The sequence below is a fragment of the Rhopalosiphum maidis genome, chromosome 2 (genome assembly GCF_003676215.2).
Source record: "Rhopalosiphum maidis isolate BTI-1 chromosome 2, ASM367621v3, whole genome shotgun sequence".
Lineage (NCBI taxonomy): Eukaryota > Metazoa > Arthropoda > Insecta > Hemiptera > Aphididae > Rhopalosiphum > Rhopalosiphum maidis.
The window spans coordinates 47,700,143-47,726,393 of NC_040878.1; the positions used below are offsets into that span (position 1 = coordinate 47,700,143).

The 26,251-nt window shown below is 30.8% G+C and overlaps 1 protein-coding gene across 1 annotated transcript; it reads right to left on the reverse strand.

Moving 5' to 3' along the window:
- Positions 1 to 8,025: 8,025 nt before the first annotated feature.
- LOC113553538 (beta-galactosidase-like) lies at positions 8,026 to 17,302 on the reverse strand. The gene is made up of 10 exons (XM_026956906.1): positions 17,134 to 17,302; positions 16,864 to 17,030; positions 16,011 to 16,161; positions 15,873 to 15,936; positions 10,158 to 10,252; positions 9,802 to 9,991; positions 8,935 to 9,617; positions 8,728 to 8,868; positions 8,427 to 8,633; positions 8,026 to 8,317 (listed from the first exon to the last, which is right to left on the reverse strand). Exons 1-10 carry the CDS (start codon positions 17,200 to 17,202, stop codon positions 8,114 to 8,116), a joined length of 1,971 nt encoding a protein of 656 aa, XP_026812707.1. The 5' UTR covers positions 17,203 to 17,302; the 3' UTR covers positions 8,026 to 8,113.
- Between the last annotated feature and the right edge of the window lie 8,949 nt (positions 17,303 to 26,251).

The window sequence follows — 26,251 nt, forward strand, 5'->3', positions numbered from 1 at the left end:
TATATACATACACTTACACACACATATATATATATACATATTATAAATACCTATTTACTAATATCGTAGCTTGTCCGGTGTTTCGTTTTCGTGCGAGCTATATGTATATAGTTATACCTATATACTTATAGTGTTGCCCGGCTGGTTTGCGACCACGGCAATCAACCGGGAATGCGTATATTCTATACATTATATGGTAATCGTGCTGTTATTAAAAATAAAACATATTAAAATAAGCTCCATGTGTGTGTGTGTGTGTGTAAAATTTGATCTGCCGCGTGTTATTATGCAACGCGCGTGTGTACGTGCTACAGTTGATAGTCCAAAAATTCTATCTACACAGATAGCGATCGTGGCAGTAGCTGCAGCCATCAGTGTTTTTTTATTTTACCCCAAGACGTCTGCGTGAAACTATACAGTGGCGGACATGATATTATAATACACTATAATATCGTTTAGTAGGAAAGGGGTTTCCCCCGGGCGTCTTTCTACGGCCGATCGCCCGCGTAACTTCTTACATAAACCATATTATAATAATATTATAATCGTTATTATTATTATTTTTTTTTTTTTTTTTGGTGGACCGAATTTTGATAGACCATATGTTTGGAAACCGATGGGAAATATCCCCGAGGAGTATTGTGTGTTTTTTTTTTTTAATATTTATTCGTATATAATGCACACACACACACACACACACGCATTATTTGTATATATATTACCCATATATACACATCGTAATCATTCGACCGGTTGCAGGTTGCAGTGGCGTTCAAATTCACCCGGCATTCAAACGCCGCGGACGGTCAAGCCCACGCGACAGTGTTCGCGAAGAATAATAACGATAATAATTAGTGGAGTTTCACCCATATTATGTTATTACGATATACATTATTATTATAGGCATTATGTTGTAAAGCAATAGTTATAATAACACGTTATTATAGGCACTCGGTCCGAATTTCGTAGTAGTGAACCATCTCGAAGGATCGCTACTCAAATATTTTAATAACCAATTATTTATAGCTATTATTTGTCGATAATGACGTGCATGGGTGTAGGTATATATTGTATGCTGCGTTTACTGCCTTTGATTTTTGGGTCACTGTATGCGTGGAGGAATACAATGTTTTTGATTTTATTCCATTCGTATTCATATTTTTAAATCAATGACGAAATCAGTATACTTTTTTGTGATTGGTTTTTTTTTTTATTATTATTATTATTATTGACGATACCAGTATATATTGCTCAACACATTATAATTTAAACGATCATATGGTATTTATTAATGCATAGGGTATTTAGATGGTTAACCACAGCCTATCCGAGTATTAATATTATTTCACTCTCTCTCAGACACCATTAATTAAAATAAAAAATAGTTTCTTTATTGGTAACGAGCTGCATTACACTAGAATAGTGTTTGTGTGCAGACTAGTAATTAATTGCATTAGGGATATTATTAGTCGTTATCTAATCGACTGAATAATCGATTAGACGTACTTTAATCGATCATTGTCAAGCAAACCGATCACGAAATCGTAATACGACTACCGATTCAAATGTAATTGTATTAATTAAGGTCAAAGACTTTAGCCTCACGTGTTTAGTGTTGTATTATCACTTTTAAATGAATATAAACCTAATATAATATTATATTCGTATAGAAAATCTACAATTTATGTTCATATACATATACCATTTCTCTAACGTTAATTATTATGTACGTATTATGTTGTATTATGCGAATAAAACTTTGAATTCCCAGGTAGAGGTATAATATTAGAAATAAGTGAGCCAGAAAGAAATTATCATAAAAAGAAAGGATATTTAATTCAATATTCATAACTCAGTGCACACTAAATATAACGGGCATTTATAACAATTACATTGCTTTTAAAATTGTTTAAAACATAGTAATTTAACTGTGTATTTTATAATATAAAAAATTTAATAATTTTTAGTTTTTAAAGAACACGAATAATTATGTGAGGGGAAAAAAAAGATCGTAACTGTACATTTTTCAGTTTAATTTATTAGATTACAACTTTTATTGTTTCTCTCAAATACTTTGATTAAAATTATGTTCGTTTTTGTATTTTAATTATTAAAATAATAATAAATATATTGCACCAGAAGACTCTGTCCCCTAGTCACTTCACTTGTCAACACCTAAGTCCCAAAGTACTATGTATTGACATTGCCATATAATTGATATCTAAATAATCACTCATCTACTTGTTCTTTCTTTAATTTTTTGTTTGTTTGATTTCTTGTCAATATACTCTTCACGTTTTTTTGTTAATTTTGTACATTATGTATGCGCTATGATTCTGATATCTGAAGTCTCTTTTTATCAATTTTTAAATTCACAAAAAGATTAAATATTATATAATATGTATAATAATGAACAATGGTTACCGTGGTAATAATTTGGCGAAAGATTTTTTTAAAAACTTTTTCGTTTAATAGAGAGAAGAGAACATATACGAGTACTGTAAGTATATACACTATTATTATAAAACGATTCGCATACAGTTTCATAAAATTAGATTACTAAGACTAACTTTTGAATGTTAATTTTTGTTTTAACTCAAAATTTATAATAATTATATACTTAAGAATTAGGAATCTACGCTATACGCCTTAACGTGCTCCAAGTACCAATCAAAGTATATATATATATATATTATAATATAAGAGTACACGCGCGTGCATGTCTTTGATATTTAAATGTCACAAAAGGTAAAAAACGGTGGTACCTACCATAGTACCATGTAATTTATCAGTATTGTCTTTAGACTCGGTTTGTTGATGTAGGTATAGTATTAAATGCAAAACTCTCGTAATTGCCGGAAGCGTTGAATGTTGCTCGGTAAAAATATTTCCCTCACAATATTCGACAAAAACTTTTAAATGGATGGTCGATATTTTTTAAGATTTTTTTTTAGAATTTGAGTTTCGTCAAACATGCAATTAGATTAATATCAGATGTAACTTTAACTCTAACTCTTTAACACGCAATTATTCGATTCAAGTGTACTTCTACCATGGGGGTGTGCGAAAAGAATTAGTAATCATTGTACTTTTAAAGAAATCGACGGACATTCGCGAATTTGTTGCGTATTATTATTTCAATGTACATTGCATGGTAGATCAACTTTTAAGGCTCATCTCCACCGTATAATATTAATTAAGCTAAACTGATAAAGTTCCTAATTTGTGGACCAAATCCAAACAGATCAAATATAATACACTACATATAGTTAGTTCTGAATAACGAAGTATAGTTTGGGAAATCTCATTGAATTACAAAACGATTGTAAGTCCACTTTGGAAATTAACTTTTATTTCGACGTTCAAAATTGTAGCTTCGTGTCAGTCGATAATACTTAAATATTGTTGAATTTCGAAGAGATTTTAAACGTTTATATATTTTATTGTTTTTAAACCATTTTGTGTAAGCTATATTTTCAAGAAGAAATTGTTTTATAAAATTATCTACGATTGATTTTCGTAGAGAGTTGTTTTGTATTTTGAAATTATTATAACTATTTATTATTTTTATACTTTTTAAAGAATTGTTTCATATTATCATAGTTCAGCGTATAACTCCATTATTTTTAGAGCTTCAAGTCACGAGACCCGAGAGTTAAAATATTATTTTGTCGATGGATTAGTGCCACGTCGGAAACGATAATATGGTTGTTCGGCCAGATCGCCGTGTTATCGGTACAGCGCGCGTAGAGGTCGTGTAAAGGTCTCGTAGATGACGAAGCGCATACCATTATCGTTTTCTAATATAACAATAATTGGTAAGCATACATTGTGTAGAGGTGCCTTATGCGGTTTCTCCGGACGACGATCCGATGAGGAGACGGATAGCCAAAACGGAAATCGGACATCTCCGGCGTGCGCTCTCGCTCCTATCGTCGTCACCGGAGAAACGGCGACCCGACCGACGGGCGATATATTTTACAACAGTCAGCCATTTCTTTTTTGTACGTACGTGTTCAGCTCTCTCGCCGTCACCGGTCGGAGGTTAACCACCGCGAATGCAATCTTATAATATAATAATAATATTATTAATAATAGTACCTACGACCGCGACGTGTCGCGCCGAAAACAAATAGCGCGCGACGTCGACTCGCCGCGGTCGTGAGAGAATATTATTATGATAATAATAATCGGATTTCGATCCGATATGCCGACATAACAATGCAACAATTTTCTCAACAACGGCCGACACGTCGTTATGATATTGTAAATATATTATTTTATTACTTGTCTATTTATTGTTGTTGTTATTATTACTACTGCAGTATATGATGTTATGTAAACGAAGTACACAAACGACGCGGTCGTATAGCGATGATTGGAGAAAAATATGAAAACGGACATTTTGACCGTCTCTTCTCTATTAATCATCACGGTCGGAACTAACATATAGACCGAGATAGACGTCTTCGTCATACATAAAAATATTATAGGACCTATATTATATTGTAACGATGATAACAATATCTTTGATCGTCCGACAATTCTTATATATACACTTGAGATCATACACATGTCGTATTATACCAAACTTAACATCAACAACAAAATATTATTGTCATACAGTTGGTTTTTAATTATTTGTTAAAATTAAATGCATTGATATTTTATTTTTTTCAAGTTTAACATTTCATCGAAGAAAGAAAAAAAAAACAACTAAAGCATGTTTTAATAATCTCGTAAACCTATAATATGTTATTACTCATTAAATACAAAAACAAGATACATAAAAGTCATATTATACCTATTACTAATTTGGCAAATATTTATGTACCTATGCATATAAAAAATATATTTACAACATATTAAACAAAACTTGTTATATAATAATTCATCTTATACAAATATAAAAGAATTTTTCAGGTAACAAATATCTATGTTTTTACCCACGCCAATGGATTGACTCTCCATGCGACACCCACTCACAATAAATCCAACATCTGTCGTAAAGTACTTACGTATACTTATTGTAAAAAATTATTTTCGTGCGATCAAAAAATTTAAGTTAAAAAAAAAATTTATAAATATATCTTAAGTTTAAATTTGAACATAAAAAATATTTATAAACCTCTTATTTTATGAAATCACTTAAAAAATGAACTGTTCACAATAACCATAAAGCACAGCAATATACGATCCTGAATACTACTCAAACAGCCGTCAAATAATTTTGTTTATTTTATATTGTGACATACGTTTTCCCCATTACCTATTAAATTTTATATTTACTATTCATAAATACGAATCCGATAATAAGTTCGCACAAAGTTCAAATTGATGGATGACATTATTATTAAACTAATTTAACTGAGTACCTATTGAGACGGATTTTTTGATATTGAATTTTGACTATTGATTTTTTTTTTCTGTTAGTAAGATATTTCGACAGTGGCATTTTTACCAAAACCAGTACGCGTATTGTTTGTTAGTTATTAACATTGTTATATATTCTGAAATTTGTGGCTGTCGCGTAGATCGTAGGTGTCTTTATAATTGTTATTGGACGGATGACCGAACAGCGGGAACGTGGAAAGAGACACGTTGTCGGTGACTGTGGACTACGAGAGTACGGGACAAACATTTATAATAATTATTATTAACGTACGCGACTTTTTTTTAATCGCGCGCGACGCCACCGCGTTAAAACCATTAATCAACCGTCTCGTCGAACCAGGCTCCAACTACACGCATATAATACCATATTAATGTATGAGATAAAAGTATAATATGTAGATACCTACATAGGTATTCTGTGTAACCATTTTTATTATAATATTTACACGATTGCCACACACGTGCACAATAATAATATGGTCTTATACGCCATGTACCTACCTGTGTACAGACGATACCTATAAACATCCGTCGCATTATTAAACGGTAATGGCGTTGGACATACGAACACAATAGGTATATGAAATATGAACGCGCGGCGAGCGTACAGAGGACAATGTTATATTTTCGAGTTTTTCTTTTTTGTTGGCGGCAAATGTTTACTTTTACCATCTTAGTCGTCGTGCGTAGGACGTCCAAAAAAACACACAACTTCGGCGACAGACGGAAAAAAAAATAAAAACAAACAGAATTTATAATTTGCACGTACGTCCGAATCGCATGTTAATTCATTTATATAGTAAGTATTCAAAAATAAAACATTGTATATTATCAGTATATTAAAATAAATCCTGATCACGTGGCATGTTAATGCCAATTTGACTATAATAAATAATAATAATGATTGTCTAAAAAGTAGTTTCGATTGAAGAAATTTAAACTAATGTTCATTCATAAATACGTATTATTAATTGAAATATGACTTTATACTATTATTATGCTCTATATAATTCACATATTTCTAATTACCAATAACGTTTTTACACATTTGAATACATTACGATTTTTTGTTTTTTTGTGCGATTTTTTCGACAAACATAGATCTTTTAAAAACGAATTTATTCACATCAGATCTTTTCATTTACAACAATACTATCATTTCATTAGTGTCCATAACTATAATAGGTACATGGTACGAAATGTACGATAGACGTTTCGTTAGTCTCAGTCAAAGTTAAACCACGTCAAACGATTCTAAATCATAGATAACTAAATATCTGACATTATAACTATGTGCATGTAGTATATGTACTCGTACTTAATCTTCCCTTTGACTAGCAACTTGTGCTTTTAGTAGAACTGATTAAAGCAGTGACGACAGTAAATAGTATAATATAATTAACTAAAAATAAAGAGAAACGTAAAGAAAAATGGGATGATTCAGAATAGTCTCATGTATTAGGAATATTTCAAAAAAAATTTATTGTTTATTTGACTTCTTTAAATTTATATGGAACTCTCTCTCCTCTCCAGTCTGTTATCATAAAATTGGGTTTATTAGTTATATAGATTGATTAATACTCCCGAATTTTATAGTTTACTCGATCGACTAATATTTTAATGAACAATATATTATGTTATGTTATTTTATATTGTATAATAAAATGTTTTTTAAATCTTGATAAAAATAAAGTATAATTATATAAAAAATTAACTAAATAACTATATAAAATATTATGATATTTCGTTATAAAACAAAAAAACAAAACAATACAGTACGGGATACGTGCAGTGTAAAAAGAAATAAGTATATTGTATTTTAATAATAAAAAAATTAACTCATCTGATTTATATTTTAAAAACAATGCATTATCTTTTCACTGTATTATTTTTAAATTAGTATTAATTATTAGATATTTTTAAATAATCAAATTAATTTTTATTTATAAAAATAAATTATTTACTTATATAGCTATAAAGGTATAATTTTAATCAATTTAATTAAATGGTGATACGAAAAATTATTTGTAATTAATTATACTATTGACCTTTTTTTATAATCTTCAACATTTTCGATACATATGCTATGCTATTATATTTAAATATATTATTTTTATCTTATGAAACGATTTAAGTCTTATCGAATAACGTCATTGCACACGTAAAACATTTAAAAAATAGTTTATTAAGAACTACAAATAATGAAAAATATGGACTATAGTCTTGTATTCAAATATATATATATATATACTCTTTTGATAATTAATAGACGTATTTATTTTTACATTTTATGTTGAATATATCATAAGTATTGTTATTAAATTAAATTTAATGATAATATGTATCACATATACACATATCACTTTATACTTATAGATGGGATTAATTTCTCTAAGTTCGTACCATGTGATAAACAAACCCTCATAGATTGTACCATTTAGATATAAATATAATTTAAAAATTATAAATTTGTATGTTTTAGTATTGTAAATATTAAAAGGTACTTCATATTAACTCATAAATAATACATCAAAATAATAACTTTTATAATATAAGATATATTATATTTCCTACTATAATGCATTATCCCATATGGTTTTTAAATATGTTAGAAAGTATATAAATATAATATAATAATATGTAACCATATTTTATTTTATACTTATCATATTTTAAATAAAAGTTTAATAATATACAGCATATTGTTATGTATTTTAATCTATGTGTTTATTGGGCCATTAAGAATTGACTTGTCTACAAACTTAATTGCCAAGTCTTGAGGTGCGCTTTCAAGTTCAAACATAACAAGTGTATTAACATTGGGCGGTGGCTTTAGAAAAGTAGCGGGTACGTAAAGTGTAACTTGAGGCCCGGCAAGTGGCCAATAACGACCCAGATTTATATTATTTAAAAATGCTACTCCCTGTAAAAATAAAAAATATGTAATTTTAAATACCTTATAAATAGTTGCACTTCAATGAATACTAATTAAAAAAGATAAAAAAAAAACAAAACAGAATTAGAAAACGCACCTTAGTCCAACCTGAAGTATCCAGATATGTATCTAAGGTATTCGTATAATTTTCTGGTAAAATAAACTGTGTTCTATAAAATGCCGGTACTTGGACACTATCCACTGGTTTAATTGAAGAAAGCCAAGACGTTTCATTTAAAGGATGTGCAATCATCTTCCACGGACCTAGTTTTGTATTTTCAAGTAGTACATCACCCACAATTCCCTAGACAGAATAATAATTAGTGTCTGATAAATTATTATTTTAACACAATTTAATTGGAAATGAAGTATTAATTAATTATAATTTATCAGTCAACCTTTCTGTCTTCGATAAAGTCTCCGTAGTTAATCCTTCCTTGGTTCTCTATCAAAATACTCAGTTTTTGAGCAGAGTTATTACTAATGTTTAAATACATAGTTGTGTTTGCTTTTAATCGATTCATAGTGCCAACTTGAACCTGTAATAATATAACATTATTTTAAACTAATATACCAACACTTATTGAGTAGGGATGTGACTTTACTCGATCCAGGTATATGATTGCTCGATCTCTTACAGATTCCACAGTTAAATTTACAGGATTTTGGAACTTATTGTTCAATAATGTTGTTTCATACATTACAAAACCAGTGTTGATATCCATAGCTTCAAACGTTATCGGTGCAGCACTTGACATTGGTTCGATTCGATGAGTAACCGTTTCAAATATACTAACCAATGGTTGTAAATAGTATACACCATATGCTGCTTTATGCATTGAAGTCGGCGATACATCGTTAGTGTCAGAGTGTTTATAAAAATAACGAGTTAGACCTTCGACTTTTGTATGACTGTGTAAACTGTTAAGACTCACACTGGCATTTTCAAGAGTCTGTTTAATCTTGAAATATTTTTCGGTCGGGTCACCTGCTTCGGTTAACGGAGCATCATAATCATATGATGTTAGTTGAGGTATATATCCGATATTCGCGTTAGTGTCGTTGGTATTGGCGCCAGACGTAAATCCAAAGTTTGTACCTCCGTGAAACATATAAAAACTAAACGAAGCGTTCATCGAAAGCATTGATTTCATTTGCCTCACAACATCGTTAGAATTTACTGTAGGATGTGGTTCCTGCCAATGAGCTAACCAACCCGGATAAAACTCAGAATTTACTGGCGGTCCACCTTTTTGCACCTTTTTCATCAAGTTAAAACACGTGGAAGCTAAAAAAAATTAAAATTGTATTATATTAAAATCGGTTGTAAATGTATTATCGAACAAGTGGTAATAAATATATAACTTTATATGTTATATAAATACATTGTATTGGGGTATTTGTTTCATAAAACAATTTGTGTGGCTATAATGACCACCTATTATATCATAGGCACCTACTATAATACAAACCGTTAGCTGAAATTCCGAAATCAACAGTCGCGTACACTTCTGGAATAGAGCCACAATCAAAACTGCTCTGTTGACACATATCAATTGTATAGAGTAGAGCTTTATTTTCTACGTAGCCTTTAAATAAATCACGTAACCACAGTTTATAGTCTAAATCACATGCATGATAACTCCCATACTCGTTTTCTACCTAAATACGTCATTATTAAATATTATATTATCAATTAATATTGCACGTGTATAAATTTAGATACATTTAGGAGATACTTTTTAAAAGTACCAAAATATTTAAATACTTATTTAAAAATATATTTGTATTCTGATAGTTAATAATTTTAACGTATTGTTTTAATCACCTGGACCATAATGATATTCCCACCATTTCCATACAAATAAGGTTGAATTTTTGGCATAAACACACTGAACCATTTCGAAACATATTTTTTATAACCTAAAATACAAATTTTAAAATATTAGACAATATAACTCGTATCATAAAATAAAATATAAAACTAATTTAGCATATTATAAGGATAATATATATTTTTTACTATGCATTTAAATTATAATAGTCTTAAATCTAATAAATAATAGAAAAAAAATACAAAGAACCTAATAGCTAGGTAGTATATGGTTTATTATATAATTTTAATTCTAAAAATAAAATATATAATCATTTTTTTTAGATTTTGAACAAGGCAATGAATTATTGATTTTACCATGATGTATTTTGTTTTGTTTTGTCATTACACGATAAGTTGTTGATAAAATCCTTCAATTTTCAAAAATAGAGGGTGGTTATTGATAGCAAATTGGATTTAGTTTATATTTTTAAGAGGTCAAGCTTAATAATTCCCGGTATTTATTTTTTAAATTATAAAAAAACAAACAAAAATTGGAATTTTTAAGAAAATCCAACTGTCCATAAATTTAAATTGAAAACAAATAAACCGTATAGATATTAAAATTGTTCAGTGAATGCTGATTTTATTGTTTGTTTTCTATTAACAATAAGTTTTCAAAATATTATGACTATTTTTAGCAGGGACGTGCGCAGAAAAAGGTTTTTTGCGAGGGGGGGTGTTTTTGAAAATCAGTTATAGAAAAGTAGAACTTTTTTTTTAATAAACATACGAATTTTTTTTATGAAAACTAGCTATACCTACTTAAATACAATACCTACTTTTTTAAGTATAAATATTGATATAAAGAAAAAAATTGCAATACTAAATCTAATTTTCGTGAAGTTCTAGCCATTGTGTTAAGTCTTTTGAAGATTTAATCGTTTAAAAGTTTTATTATACATATTGAAAAAAATAAATGATATGCATATGATTAAAAATTGATTAGTGTAGATCGAGTGACGAATGTTTGGTACACTCAAAACCATATATCGTTTTGGTGCGTAAAATGTACGGCCGCCCGACGATTCACCATTCGTCAAACGTCTCGGTACGTAATTTGCATTGCCATCACACATATCTATACATATGTATGAGTCAACCTCGTGTTTTTATTGGTGGCGCATCAGTTTCGTTACGAACAGGTGCCTACGGTCCGTCAAATTCGCTATTGCCGGACGACGCATCACATCGAAATCGCGCGTCTTCGCCGGTCATGCAAACGCCGGCCGGTCACCTTGTAATTGTTCCGTTGTGCTTATTATTATCGTCATCAATGACGTATTGACGTTAATAGCACATATAGTCCGTGACCCGATGTCAGTGATGTCACCACAGTATTTCGATACATAATAAATATATATATATAAATCGTCACCATCACGGCTACAGTCAGAATATACATAATGTACGAGGCATATCCAAAAAGTAAGTGTACTAAGGCTCTCACGACCGCAGGAAATATTTGTTTACTATGTTCGCTACACTTCTGTATAGCTTTACTCCTCTTCTTCATAACAAGACCATAACAAGTTCAGTACGTTGAAAACTGTGGTCACAAGAATTTTTCTTGTGAATAATGTCGATCGAGTCTGCCGCCACCTCCTTTGTCCACTTCTCGACCGCCCCTTCACCTCCTCGTCAGTAAACAATTTTTTTCCACCCGTGTGCTTCTTCAGAGAAGTGAACAAATGGTAATCTGAAGGCACCAGGTCGGGGAATACGGAGGGCGGTTCAAAACATCTCATCCAAATGAGCCCAAAAATTGTTTCACGACATTGGCTGTGTGGGGTCTGGAGTTGTCGTGCAGCAGGCAGACTCCTCTTGTTAACAGACCCTTCCTTTTATTTTGAATAGCTCTCCTCAATTTTTATAGGGTTTCACAATAGCTTGCTGCTTTGACGGTCTCACCCTGAGGTAAATATTCAATCAATATGACGTCTTTGTGGTCCCAAAACACTGATGCCATGATTTTTTTGACTGAAATCGGTTTTGAACTTTTTGGTTGAGGGTGAACACTAGTGTTCGGACTGTCTCTTGGTTTCAGGCATATAGTGTGCAACCCAAGTTTCATCTCCAGTAACAATAGACTTGAGAAAATTATCACTCTCCAGTTTATAGCGTTCCATAGAGGCAATGAATGACCGCGCGGATTTCGCACTTGGCGGCAGACTCGATGGACATGTTTCACGAGAAAAATTCTTGTGACCGCAGTTTTCAACGTACTGAACTTGTGATGGTCTTGTTATAAACGAGAGGAGTAAAGCTATACAGCAGTGTAGCGAACATAGTAAAAAAGTATTTCCTGCGGTCGTGAGAGCCTTAGTACACTTACTTTCTGGATATGCCTCGTATATATGGATCGCGTTCAGTGCCACCGTGTCGCTGCAATTAGACATTGTCGCTGCATTCGAAGACATGTTGACCATTGGTTGTATGTTCCCGCAATTCATGTCACACGAGATTTGTTTTTTTTTTTATAACTACTTTTACAGTATGTTGTTGAGACGTCTCCGACACCGACATCGTATTTTTGTACGATCGCAAAACACCATTTGCGATTTTGTCGATTTTGAACGGCTGTATTGCTTTTTATGCGTCTTCGGTTGCGTCACGCGTGTCGCGACAGATAAACATACTCGACGTTAAACGCTTTAGTGCGTTTTTAATGTTCTTATCGTTGTTTGTCCGGCGGCTACTTTGCCGGCTGTTCCGTAGCCGCCCGCCAACTTTCATACCGTTTGTCGTTATACCTTTGTACGCGCGATGCAGTACATTATCGCTCTAACTATACCGTTATCCGCGATGACGTTTCGTGTCCATCAACCAGTCGGTCGCATTGTTGCGTAACGGTTGATTGTCGATCACCCGTAAATTAGTAACGATTTCCATAACTGCTATTGGTGCCGTCAACGAGGTAGCACCGTTGTCCACGCCGGTACCGCTTATAATACCTACAGCCACCGTGTCGCCGTCGGACCGCGCGATTGGAAAAGGCGGGCGCCGTTCGGCTGGCCGCCATGCACAGGGGGTCTGACCAAGCATGCGACACCCGTGAACTCGTCACACCACTGCGGGATTCCGAAAACGCGCGTTGGTGACAATTATCGCCAGACTCCGCGGCTGCTCCTTCTCGGGGGTAACCTACTCACTGTCGTCCTATTCGACGGCTTCAACTGAGAACTGCGATTTTACGCACGTCGTGTCGGTTCGTCAACTGGCAGCACGAAATCGTTGTACCGCGTTAGTGATAATACACGATTACCGATGATTTCGTTTTCCAATAACAACAGCGTGTCGGTGTATTCGATTTCATTGATGTCGGCTGGTTCGTAGACTGCAGCCATTTACACTTGTGTGGTGTTTGACGTTTGAACTCTGAATTGCAAATGAACTAAATTCTGGTTACGTCGGATGCCGTGCCTTCCAGACGACGAGTACAACGTTTTATGTCTTACTAGCCGGCTACGGTGTGATGTTCATTATTCTTAACGGCCAGTAGATATTAGTAATCAACGCCTTTTTTATGTTCTATAGACGATTATTTTTGTGTATAACACGTAGTACCTACGGTAAATAGAATATTATTATATTTTAATATCTTAACGAGGATTTGTATTATTTTGTACTCGTTTTATACTTTAAAGAGGGGGTCTTTTTTGTATTTAATTTTTCTTCTTTCAATTTAAGTCTACAGACATATTTTTCCAATGCAACTAGGTAATTTGAAAAAAAATCAGTGTTCGATTCAATGACTAGAATTCGTCATAACTTACAGTGAGTAAAAGCACATTTTTAACCACGCCAGTTGTATACATAATTAATTGTGATTTTTATGTACTACGTTGTGAATAATATAAGATATTAAAATCAAAAAAAAAGCACATTATTAACATAACAGATAGTACTAAGCTGGTAAAAGTGAGAAAATGTGCTGTTAACTAAACCTACTATAACCAGAGACTCAGTTTACCACATACATGGTATTTCGGACTAAATTTACCTAGCCCTTGTAATATCATACCTGTCTATCAAAGTATAATAATAATTATGACAATTAACATTAAAATAGAATAAGTAAATAACCATACAAAAATCAAATATTTCAAAGGGGTGTTTGAACACCCAAAACACTCCCCTGTGTTTGTCCCTGATTTTTAGTTATTCATAATTCATAGGAATTTTCAATTTTCAATTTGTTTTATTTTTTTTTCAAAATAATTGACGATAAAAAATATTCACTGAACAGAAATGCTTGAAAATTTAATATTATTACATAAATTAAATACAATTTAATACTCCTTATACGTTATTATTTTCTCAATTAAAAGATAGGTATTAAAATTTTTACTCACAGTATTTTTTTTTTTATAAGCGTTTAAAGTTAGTGTTTTGACAAAATTTGTTACAATTTTTGTTTTTATACCTAAAATTTAAAAATTGAATATAACGTTCTCTACAAGTAATTCAACCAATATATTATTAAAAAAAATTCTACTAAATATTATTTTTTGTCAGACAATATTTAATATCTTATTACATTTCAAAAAAAAAAAAAAAATAGCAATAAATACGAGTACTTGTCATTTTCACCAAATATTTATATTATTATTATTTTCCTTGTATAATAAAGTGTTCAAGTTTTTTCAGTTATTTATAAGAATAAAAATTTTTAATTTTTACAGTAAAAAAAAATTTGCTGGTCAAGATTATTGAAAATTTAATACAAGATTTTTTATAAATAATTCTTATTGAAACTGTATAATACATTAAAATTTAAGAAGACATAATTTTTTATAAACATTTTTAGTTAGTATGAAATTTTTTATTTATAGGATAAATAACGATATATTATTATATTACAATTTAAAAACATTATTCATGGGAACTTTTACTATACGCAATAACATTTTTGATTTATTTTAAAATATTATCTATTAATAGGTTCTATGGATTTATTTTTATTATTCTACTGTATTTCAGAAAGGCTGATAGACCATTTCTGCTCAAAATTGTTTTTGTATACACTGATATATCGGTATATATCATATTGAATTTAAATTAAACAGACCTAAACGACACTTAATGTACAACAAGCAATACTCGGTTACCTACCTTTTTTATATTTAGATAATTATTTATGAGTTACGGAATAGTTAGAAAGAATTTTCAAATTGTAAATACTTAATATAAATTTTTATTTTTTTAAATATTTAAGTTTAACCCTTCAGCACTCTAACGAGGTAAATATTCGCCCAAAAGAAACTCAAAATGCAGGTATTAAATTAACCTTAAAAAAATTATATCTATATCTTTTATTAATTATTATATAGGTGATTATTATTTATATTTATGTAATTTTATGTATAAAAAAACATGGTTTCTTTTTATCTCATGCAAGTCAATGTTGCGTTAAAAACCAGACGAATAACAGATAGATTAGTGAGCGGCACTCATTTCGCCCAAAATCAAAAAACTTTCACCCAAAAACTTTTCCTATAACTTTTTTAAAAATAGTTAATAATAATAAAAAAAAGCTAATAATAATATATGTATTATATTATTTAAAAACCATTGCCAACTTAATTTGAAAACGACTAAAATGGCTTTGGTCGAAACGAGCTGCGCTCAGGTTAATTATAAATTTGTATATTATCTATATTTTTTTACTTGAATCATTAGTCCTCAAGCTCCCTTTAGGCGTAACGTTCAATAACCAATATGGAAATCCACCCTGAAAATTGACGGCTGATTAAAATATAATTTTTTCTAATATAAGTTTTGAATGAGATATACGACTATACTTACAAAATCACGTTCTGCACATATATATGGTCCAGGTCTCAAGAGTAGGTACATGCCTTCGTCTTGTATCAGTTTTATAAAATACTCCAAGTCAGCCATCCCTTCAAAATTATATATACCAGGGAATGGTTCATGTAAACTCCATTCTACATAACTACATAATATAATTACTGTGTTAAAATTATTAAATAACTTGTTTTTTTAAATGTTTTTTTTTTCTTTGTTTCCTATTTTATGTATAATATTCTTATGTAGAAACTGGTAAATAATCCTTTAATCAATTTTTAATAACCATGATGTGCATATAACACATATTATTACATTTAAAATTATTTATCATTATTTTTTGATGTTAAAAAAAAAATAAATAATTACATACTTTGAAACTTGTACATGATATAAAACCTAGATTCTTCTTTATTGTTTTTTACATTTAATCCTACTAATATGTAAATTTTAGGTACTGACAACTACGTTTCTTGTATTATTGACCATTATTATAGCTAATTTTTAAGGAAATAATTGTACACATTTTTATATGTATATTTGTGTATAAATGTACAATGTTATAACTTGATATAATTATTAAAAATTATTTCTTGAATCATGAAAATAATTTTGAATTATTATAGATGTAATGTCATTATTATATATAATCTGTATATTTCATAGAAATTTTAATATACAAAATATTTTTTTGAAACTGGAATTTGTAGTTAATAATTTAGATAAAAACTAAAAAAGGAGATAACATTTTAATACCACAAAGTTTGGTAAATTAAAATATTTTCTCTATAATTATACAAAGTTGATGCAACTTTTTCATTCGTTAATATCATGTACTTGCGACACTTACGTTGTAATAGCATTTAATCCAGCGGCTTTTATTTTTTGAATTCTGTCTTTCCAATAAAGTCTAGGAATTCGAAAATAGTGTAGATCACCAGAAACATACCGAAATACTTCTCCGTCTTTTAGGAATTCATTTTTTTCATAATCTACAATAAACGTCCGTTCTTTCGTCTAAATATTAAATCAATGCAATCGGTGAAATCGTCAATTCATGATATTTAATTTTAAACTATAAATTTCAGTTTTAAAGAATCTATGTACATTTGATACTTACGGAATTATGAGTATCAGATAAAACATAAGTAAATAAAGACCAAAAACAATAGATGCCAAACCAATGCATGTTTTACAATATAAAATCGTATTTTAATAAGTATCACAACATTGAATAAATAATTTTTTACTAATTTTTCTGTTCAATACGTTACGAGTTCACCACTATAATGAACAACGGTTGGGTCAGTTATCTTATTTTTGTAGTCTCATTATACAACTATTACTTTTTTAATAGTTGTTATCTGTTTATTTGCTTTTCTTTATTCAACAAACAATTTGATAATGATAATTAAATTTTTTAAACGATTGAAAAGTCAAATAATTAGTAAATAAGATATAAGGTTTTGATTATAAATATAGTTTTATTTTGTTAGTTAGAATATACAGAGTGATTAGTGTTTTGTATTATGGCAGTTTTTTATTATAAGTAAACATAATAGATAAAATTAGTAATATGTCTTATACAAATTGAACTTTGATATTATTAAAAAACAACTTTTTTTTACATATATTTATATATCATTATTATCATTTTCAATTGTATTGATTTAATGGTCCTCGTCTTACATAAAAACTGAAACTACGTCAATACTTTCATAGTAACTTAAAAACTTTAGAAGATGTCAGTTCTCAGCGCAATAATTGATATATCCCTCGGATGCATGTGCAACATAAATAAAACACTTTCATCTAAAACCGTTTTTTTTTTTTTTATGATTTTTGAGTACCTACTCTTAGAGTGAAATTACTTACTACAAAAATAATTGAGTATAATATTTTCGAGGGAATGACATATCGGTTTCATATTTTATTATTATTTGATTTTATATTCACTTTCAAAAAAAAAAAAAAAATTAAATTAAAACGATCTTTAAATTGTTTTGAGACAATATATAGACATATCGATATAATATATTTAAAATTCAAAATTTTGATTCTCTATAATTTTTGTAATGAGTGGTTTTACTCTAAGATTACACAAAAACATAAAACAAACGGTACAGCGTAAATGCGTTTTTTCTATGTTATCTTAATAAATTATCTAAAAAAAAATGATGTTTGATCTCGGTAAATGATGTACATTAGTAAGACAGAAACAACACATGCGGGTATAGCATCCTCTTAAAATAAATGAAATTTAACTTTTTCAAGGAAATGATTTTTAAATAAAATAATGCTTAGAAATATTTTTTATATAAAATTAGGTAAATGAGTTTTAATGGTGTTAGTTGACGTATATAATAAACTACAAAAATTCCTGTAGGTATATTGTTGTTAAAGCCTGTTTATATTTTATTTTATTTTTTCATACTTTACAAATTATTCATTAAAAACATTTTCAAAACCGGAAGCTTAGGTGTGTAATACCACGAAAGTATAATACGGTGTAAAAAACAGCTTAATTCGTTTATACAGCGAGCAACATTTTTTTTTTTAGCTCACAGTGTACTTTACACGTTCTTTTAACAGTCATCGTTTATTATTATTTTATATTTTCTACCATTAATACATACAAAGAGTGCTTTTTTGGTTTAATTACCGAAAGAACATGTTTAAAAAAAAATTTTACATTTTAAAAGCTCATACTATGTTTTACTTCGCATTCCTTGTTAAAAGTATAAAATTATAAACATTCATAATTTATGCAACATATAACATCGCAAGTCATTTGATTATTTTTTTTTGTATTATAAAAACCTTCAATTCGAAAAAGGTTGATAAAAGTTATAGTAAAATTTCTACGCGTTATAAGATTCTAATAAATACTGTTAGAAAAAAATGAACACCTGTAGTTACGCTAAATTAAATATAGCTACATCAATTTTACAAACGAAAAAAATATAAACCTTTTTTAAAATTAAAAGTTTAAAGGTGTATTTTATTTACAGTTCAATAAATTATCATGATAATTATATTCCATTATAATTTTATTTTATCCAATCCAAAACACAACGCTCTAAATTATAATTTATGTAACTATCTGCAAGCATTAATATGTAAATTAATTTTTAAAACATTGTGTATGCAAGTATTAAATGTTATTATATTGATACCTAAATATAATATAATAGTTACCTATTATTTGGCTAAAGTAAATCAATTTTTAAGTACATATCCGTATAATAGGTACATAATAAAGTCACGTGCCAAAAAGCACTAAGTATATTATAATACTAAATATTCGAATATGTTATGAAAATCTTACACAAATTATACATTTTGAATTATCATATTTTTTTTTATTATTATTTTAATATTAAAGCTTTAAAATCGTGAATTATTAGCTTATTATTATTGAAATTAAAATAATTGTTCTTCGTCTAAAATCTTATATTATAGTGTGTTTTACAAGTTATAAAATTTACAATTTTTTTAATGATTTAAGTAACACTTAAAAAATTAATTATTTTCGTAGTTGAGACTTTATTGAGCACTTTTGATTTATTGAATGACATATTTTGTCTGAATGTGTTGAGGTTTATTCTATATAATTCTACACTATGTGTTTGACAGTGATCGGTAGAATATTTAAATTTATTATAGAATGAAGCTTTTTATTTGTAAAGCGTGAATGTGCGAGGAAAATATAACTGATTCTGATTTTGGTGACTGTTTTGTCTTGTCTTCAATTGACAGCAGTTGAAATTTGCCATTTGTTGATTGTTATTTTTTTTTAAAAATATTATTGCATTTATTAGTTATTGATATTGTTGTTTAATGACGTTATAAGAAATTCGGTATCTAAATCGTATTATTATTAATTAGTGGATTAGGAATAGTTTTCGTTGCATTATCACCTTATTCGTCTACTTTTTCGTTTCTTGTTATTCTAATCTGAGATTATAGTTCTCACACGAGTTTGATGTTTTTTTTTTTTTACATTAACTCCGGTTTCCTTTCAAATCGAAAAAAATCTTACAACTTTTACATATTTTATTTAATATTTATCGCTGAAAACGACGATTAATCTAGAGCAGACGAAATCGGATGTGTCCGTGTTACCTTTTAAACGTTATGAATTTGTGATGCATACAGATGTGTAATGCGTATAACAGCTATTAGACTGAAAATCAAAAAGGTGCAATCGTTGATTATAACTTATAACGAACGCCTTCGAATCGTTAAACATAGATACATGTCTTTAAATTCTTAATTATAATACGTCTTGTCCCGTCTTTATATGTTATTACGGGTACTCCGTGTACAATAATGATTATAACGCGGTGACGACGGCGCGCAGTCATAACGATTTGTAACTAATTATGTTTTCGCCCTCATCCGCGGAGACCACACTGAGTCGCCCGCGTGGAAGCCAAAACACACTCACAATATAATATTATAATATTTTATCGTCGTATGTGCGTTATGCGTGTATACTTGCACAGTACATTATATCACGCGTGCATAGATGTACATGCGTATACCTATACAGTAGGTACGACTGTAAAATATAATATATTATTATTATGACGCGATGATGTCGGTAATGTGGATAAACGCGCGTGTTTATCCGTGTCTGGTAGGTCTCAAGTGCAGCCGATTTACGACCGTCCGGACGACGACGGGCTCGCGTCAAACGTCGGGCCATATACGCGCAGCACATAATACGTATATATAGGCAATATATTATAACATAACTGCGGCGCTGCGCAGGAAGACGACTGAGCGGAGAGCGAGTGTGGAAAAAAAATCCCTCGAAAATATCCAACAACCGGCGGCCGACACTTCCGCGAGAGTTGCACCCCCCCCCCCCCACATTGTCACATTGTATTATATTATACGTCGTCCCGTGTTTTATACGTCGTCTGCGTGCGGCGGCGGCGCTGTAAATAATTAGTCCGTCTGAATATTACGGGTGATAATTACTTGCACGAAACCTTCACGTCTGCGAGCTCCGTCGCCACCGGGCCTAATAATAATACTAATATAATGATCGCCGTTAATGTTTTCCAGCTGCGGTGCACGTCAGCCGGCTCAATAACACGTATTTCGTGTGTCGTATAATATGACCCTGCGCGGGCCGCCCCCGCCCCGGAATGGTTCGCGCGCGGCGGCGTTTCGCACCCCATTTGCGAGCCGCCAAATTAGCGTTTCGGGACGGACAAAAACACACCCGTATCGCCGCCGCCGACTGCTCGTTTCCGAAACAATCGACGCGTGAACGAGTCCCGGTCGTCGGTATACCGCGATACATAACGCTGTTGCGTTTTTTTTTTGTCTTATTACTCATCAAAAAAAAAAAAAAAAATAATAATAAATAAATAATAATAATAAAACAAAATTGTCTATTACATTATTATTATTATTATTATTATTATGATTGTTGTAGTTATTGTTATCATCATTATCATCGTGTTATTATATCCGCACCACCGCGACTTTTGTGTGGTTGCTATATTATATGGTATTCGAATTTTTTCCGCAATTTCGTTTATATAGGTATAAATCATTGGTTGATTTTTTTTTTGTTATAAACACATTTTATCGATTCCGCCGAATAACGCCCCCTAGTCGGTAATATCATATTATATTTTCTTTTATCCTACGAAGAGGATCATAGCTGTTGTATATTTTTATTAATATTATATAAGTACCTATCGCCGTCATCCACTTTGTTTGTATCTACGGTTAGGTGCCGTTTTCGAATGCTCCGTGTATATTATTTAATACTTTGATAATTTAAAATACGCGTTATTATTATATCATATTTTATAGTTATTTTTTTCAATGGTTGTACAAAATATCAGTTCTATAATGCACAGACAAGCACAATGGTTAGACGTTTTAATTAAAAACAGCTTAGGTATAACGTCGCTCATTGGTAAAATTACAATAAATTTACAGTTAACAACGACTGTACAATTGTGTCTTTTTGCAAATTTAATAACTACGAAATCGGTTTATTATTATTTACAATGGACAATAGCATATTTACGTCTGTTAATAGTACATTTCTTTTGATTAAATTTGTTTATCGAAAATAATTTTTGAAACGTTCGAACACAATTTCATAGAATTATATTAGTTTTACACAACAGTATACGAGTTTTGTGAGATAGAATTGCCAATTTTCCAGTACCAATACCGCCTAGCTTATTATATCAAGAAAAATAAATAAAACAATAACTGTTATTGTCAGTGTTTGATACGACTGTAATCAATAACGACTAGATTATGCCGACATCGCGTGTTTCTGTTACTACGTATCGATGAATTAAAAAGCAATTTAAAATTTTAAATTATTATCTATTAAAATGTATAAATTTATTATCATTTAAATCAATTATAATATTATATTCTCTTAAGTATGTAGGTATGTACATGTTACCTATATATAGACGTAGGTACACGAGCCCATAAAAAATGAGCACGTCTAAGAAAAATCTCATGTATTATAATGATATTGTTCGATATTAAATTGAATACTGTATAACTATATAATATTATATTTCTGTATAATTTATATCACTATGTAAATTTTTGCGACAAAACGCAAACATTAATAATTTGATACGTCGCGATCGTATCATCGCCGACGTAAAACCATCGTAATTCGACTAAAACTAAACGTTTGCATTCACAAGACTTGTTCCATATTGTCTGGGCGTATCGTCACCGCCGCCGATAGTGAAGCGATGCGATTTCGGTCTTTGAATTTGCGGGCCGACTCATTCGTGCTTAACCGCGTGTAAATGACGTGCGTACAACACCGTTATCGCAGTGGCTTTCAAGCCTAACTTTAGCGATAAACGTTTTCAGGCTAACGATTCCGGAATGATGGGCAGGAGGTGAAAATAATAATCTACCGAAATATTATATATGATACTCTCCACCGTTGTAGCCGTCCCCGACGGGATCGGTCGTACAGCAATCGAGAAGATGACTGGTCGTCGACAAGAGCTGTTTTTTTATATTTTATTTTATTTTTTTTTTTTTTTTTTGCCGGTCCGTCGGGTCAGAATGTTTGATTGATGAGACGCAAGAAAAATGGCGTTTTTCTTTAAATAAAAAAAATTATCTCCAGCTCCGAATCCCATACGATGATTATTAATATTTATATACATACATATATGAATAAACGCGGGCGGCCCGATGAGAGTGACTAGGCATTAAACAATTAACGTTTGTCCCACGAAGGTGTTCGGTCTTTTTCCCACTCCTTGTAAGTATATGATAATATAATTATTCTATACCTATAGATATTATTATTCCGTTCCTGTGTTCGTGGCTGGCACACGCTCGGGGTATGTGTGGGTGATCGGGAATATTAGTCGATTATTAATCATCCGTCTGGTGTATATTAATGCTGTACACAATAATGTGTGTTCGCGAGATTCGATGTCATCGTATTAATATTATTGCCCGCGCTCAAGAACATAGAAATTATGCGTACGATCGTCCGCGACTCATCCGATGTATTATTATCGTGCGCAGCGTGACCCTAACGCTTTGTGCGTGTCATTAACGACAACAAATACATAATGTCCCGAGGTCAGTGGTATGAATACGATATCGTACCGATCGTTTGATCCGCGTTGTTGTACATTTTCTTTTTCAATAGGTTAGACTTAAATCTTAATTATTGTTATTGACTCACTGCGTTTATGACTCGCGACATTATAATCAACGCATTGTAATACAGTCGGGTCTCGGATAACTCGAATTTCGAATGGGATTAAAAATAAATTCAACTCATGGGTTTTGCGAGTTATTTATCTCAAATATAATTAAATAATTACAGTATTACCTATTCGTGCTATAACCGCTATTACACTTTAACCCTTTCACGTCTATGGACGCACATATGCGTCCAATGTAAAAAAACTTTGGTGTGCTATGGACGCACATACGCGTCCTATCATTTTAAAAATTAACAAAAACTGTTATCGATAATTTGATAATATAATAAAATGGTAAATAATTAGACGAATCCAAAGAGACAATAACAAAAAATGTATGATAAATATTAAAAAAGTTATTAGCGAAATAATTTTTTTGATTTTCCGGGGTTTCCAAATTGTCATTATTTGATAAACTGAAATAATAACTCATTATTGACTATTCGGGAACCAATCACTAACTTAATTAACTAATATCTGCTAAAAAAATTAATAGAACATTTTTTTTTGTTTGTTGATAGTTATTATTTGAACTATAAGAATATTTAAAACAAAACGAAAAAAAATATTTAAAAATAAAATTTTATCCCAGCACAGTGTTGTGAACTGGAAAAAAATAATTCTGCAGGGAAAGGGTTAAGAAACGAAAAAAGAATTTGAGTATTCGTGACTAGATTGTTCGATCGTATTTCAGCTTTAGGTGCAGCTTATTATAAATTTTACATGCAGACACGCGCACCGGTATAAAGCACTAGCTGTTTATTATTCAATTAAAAACCACAGATTTATGAAGAGACAAAAATGAATGCTGATGATTCGATTTTAATGGGAGTTTATTCATCGAAAGAGTGCCTAGCTGCTTATTAATAACTATAATGAAAACAAATTGTCATAGGTATGATGTATTATTGTCATTTGTTATGACTTACAATATATTTTTGTTCAATGACAAACTTACTCGGATAATAAAGATAAATATAATAGTAATATTAACATACATGCAATGCATATAATATCATTATAGCCATACTATAAGTATGTAGTATAAACAATTTAAGAACCATACCAAAACTGGAAAACAAATTCTTGTTATTTTTTTTTTTTTTTAATTAAGGAACTTACCGAACCCAAATTTTAAAAAATCATCTAGATCCCTGATTGATCTACACTGGTCTCACATTACAATGATGAGACGAATGATAATTGTACAATTTTCTGTTATAAGTTTATAATAATGCGTCAAAATAATATGAACGATTCTCACATATAAAAATAAAATATGTACAGAGTATGTAATGAAAAACTTTTTGTCACACAAAAAACGTCGACGATGTGCGCGTCTAATATATGAAAAAAAGATATACGAGTTTCACTACGGTTATCCTGACATTTTTCAGCGAGCAAGTACTTTTTTGCGATTTATTTTTTAATAATGACTAAAGACGTATTATAGGTATGTAGTACGCGTATCGAGGTACTCTGCCAGTATCCACCGCAATAATATGTGTTGTGCGCGCTAACCGAGAAATACACGGTTTTTTTTTCGTAAACGACCTATACGAGCGTTATAATAGAGAGAGAAAAACGATTCTGCGACCAACTATAGTATATTAAAAGAACGGTCGGGACTTTTATCGTGACTTTACGGCCTTACACATGTATAATATATAAATATATATATATATATATTAATATATGAGTATATGTACGTGTATTACACATGTACGATATATATATACATAAATATATCATTTATGGGAAAATGCTGGCTTCTCTCGCTGCAGTAATTGCAACTGCACCGACCGTCGTACTTGACGTCGTGTGTTTGGTGGCGCGTGTTATTGCCGCCGGACTATATTATTATTATGCCCGTGCAGCAATACAATATATAATATAGCTGTACATGCGATACACAAATACCATATATATATATATATAGAGGTACCTATACTTTTGCTATATTATATATATATTATACATATATATGTATATGTATGACGTTTTGAGTTAGCCGGTCGCGGTCTTCCGGTCGAATACGTTCACAATTAAATCGCTTTCCGTCGAATATTGAACTAGGTATTCCATCGATTTAATAATATAATATAGTAATAATACGCGAAGCACACACAACGACTGTTTTTTTATCGGTCGTCGTCGGTTATTCGGCGGGACACTAGAACGGCTGGGATGCGCGCTGCTGACGGATAGGGCGACGACGGAAGCGGTCTAATATAATATACCATATACACAGTGCGGACGACCGTCATCATTATTGCAATTATTCGGCGTCATACGACACAATAAAACCCTTTACGGTCCAGTCGTCCGTGAACGGCTAGTGAGACCGTATTATACGACGTTTATTGATTAGCAGCAGCAGCAGCTCATTTCACGTGTCCGGTCATCCGTGCCGGACCGATAAACGCCTACGGCTAGACGCAAAAGGGCGGGCACGTGCTGAAAACTGTCCGCTGCAGTTGTTCGTCCCATCGCCGA

Coding starts and splice junctions, on each gene's coding strand:
- LOC113553538 (XM_026956906.1), bottom strand. CDS start 17,202: ATGCATTGGTTTGGCATCTATTGTTTTTGGTCTTTATTTACTTATGTT. Junction 15,937..16,010: donor TATGTGCAGAACGTGATTTT/GTAAGTATAGTC, acceptor GTCAATTTTCAG/GGTGGATTTCCATATTGGTT. Junction 8,634..8,727: donor ACTTTATCGAAGACAGAAAG/GTTGACTGATAA, acceptor TATTCTGTCTAG/GGAATTGTGGGTGATGTACT.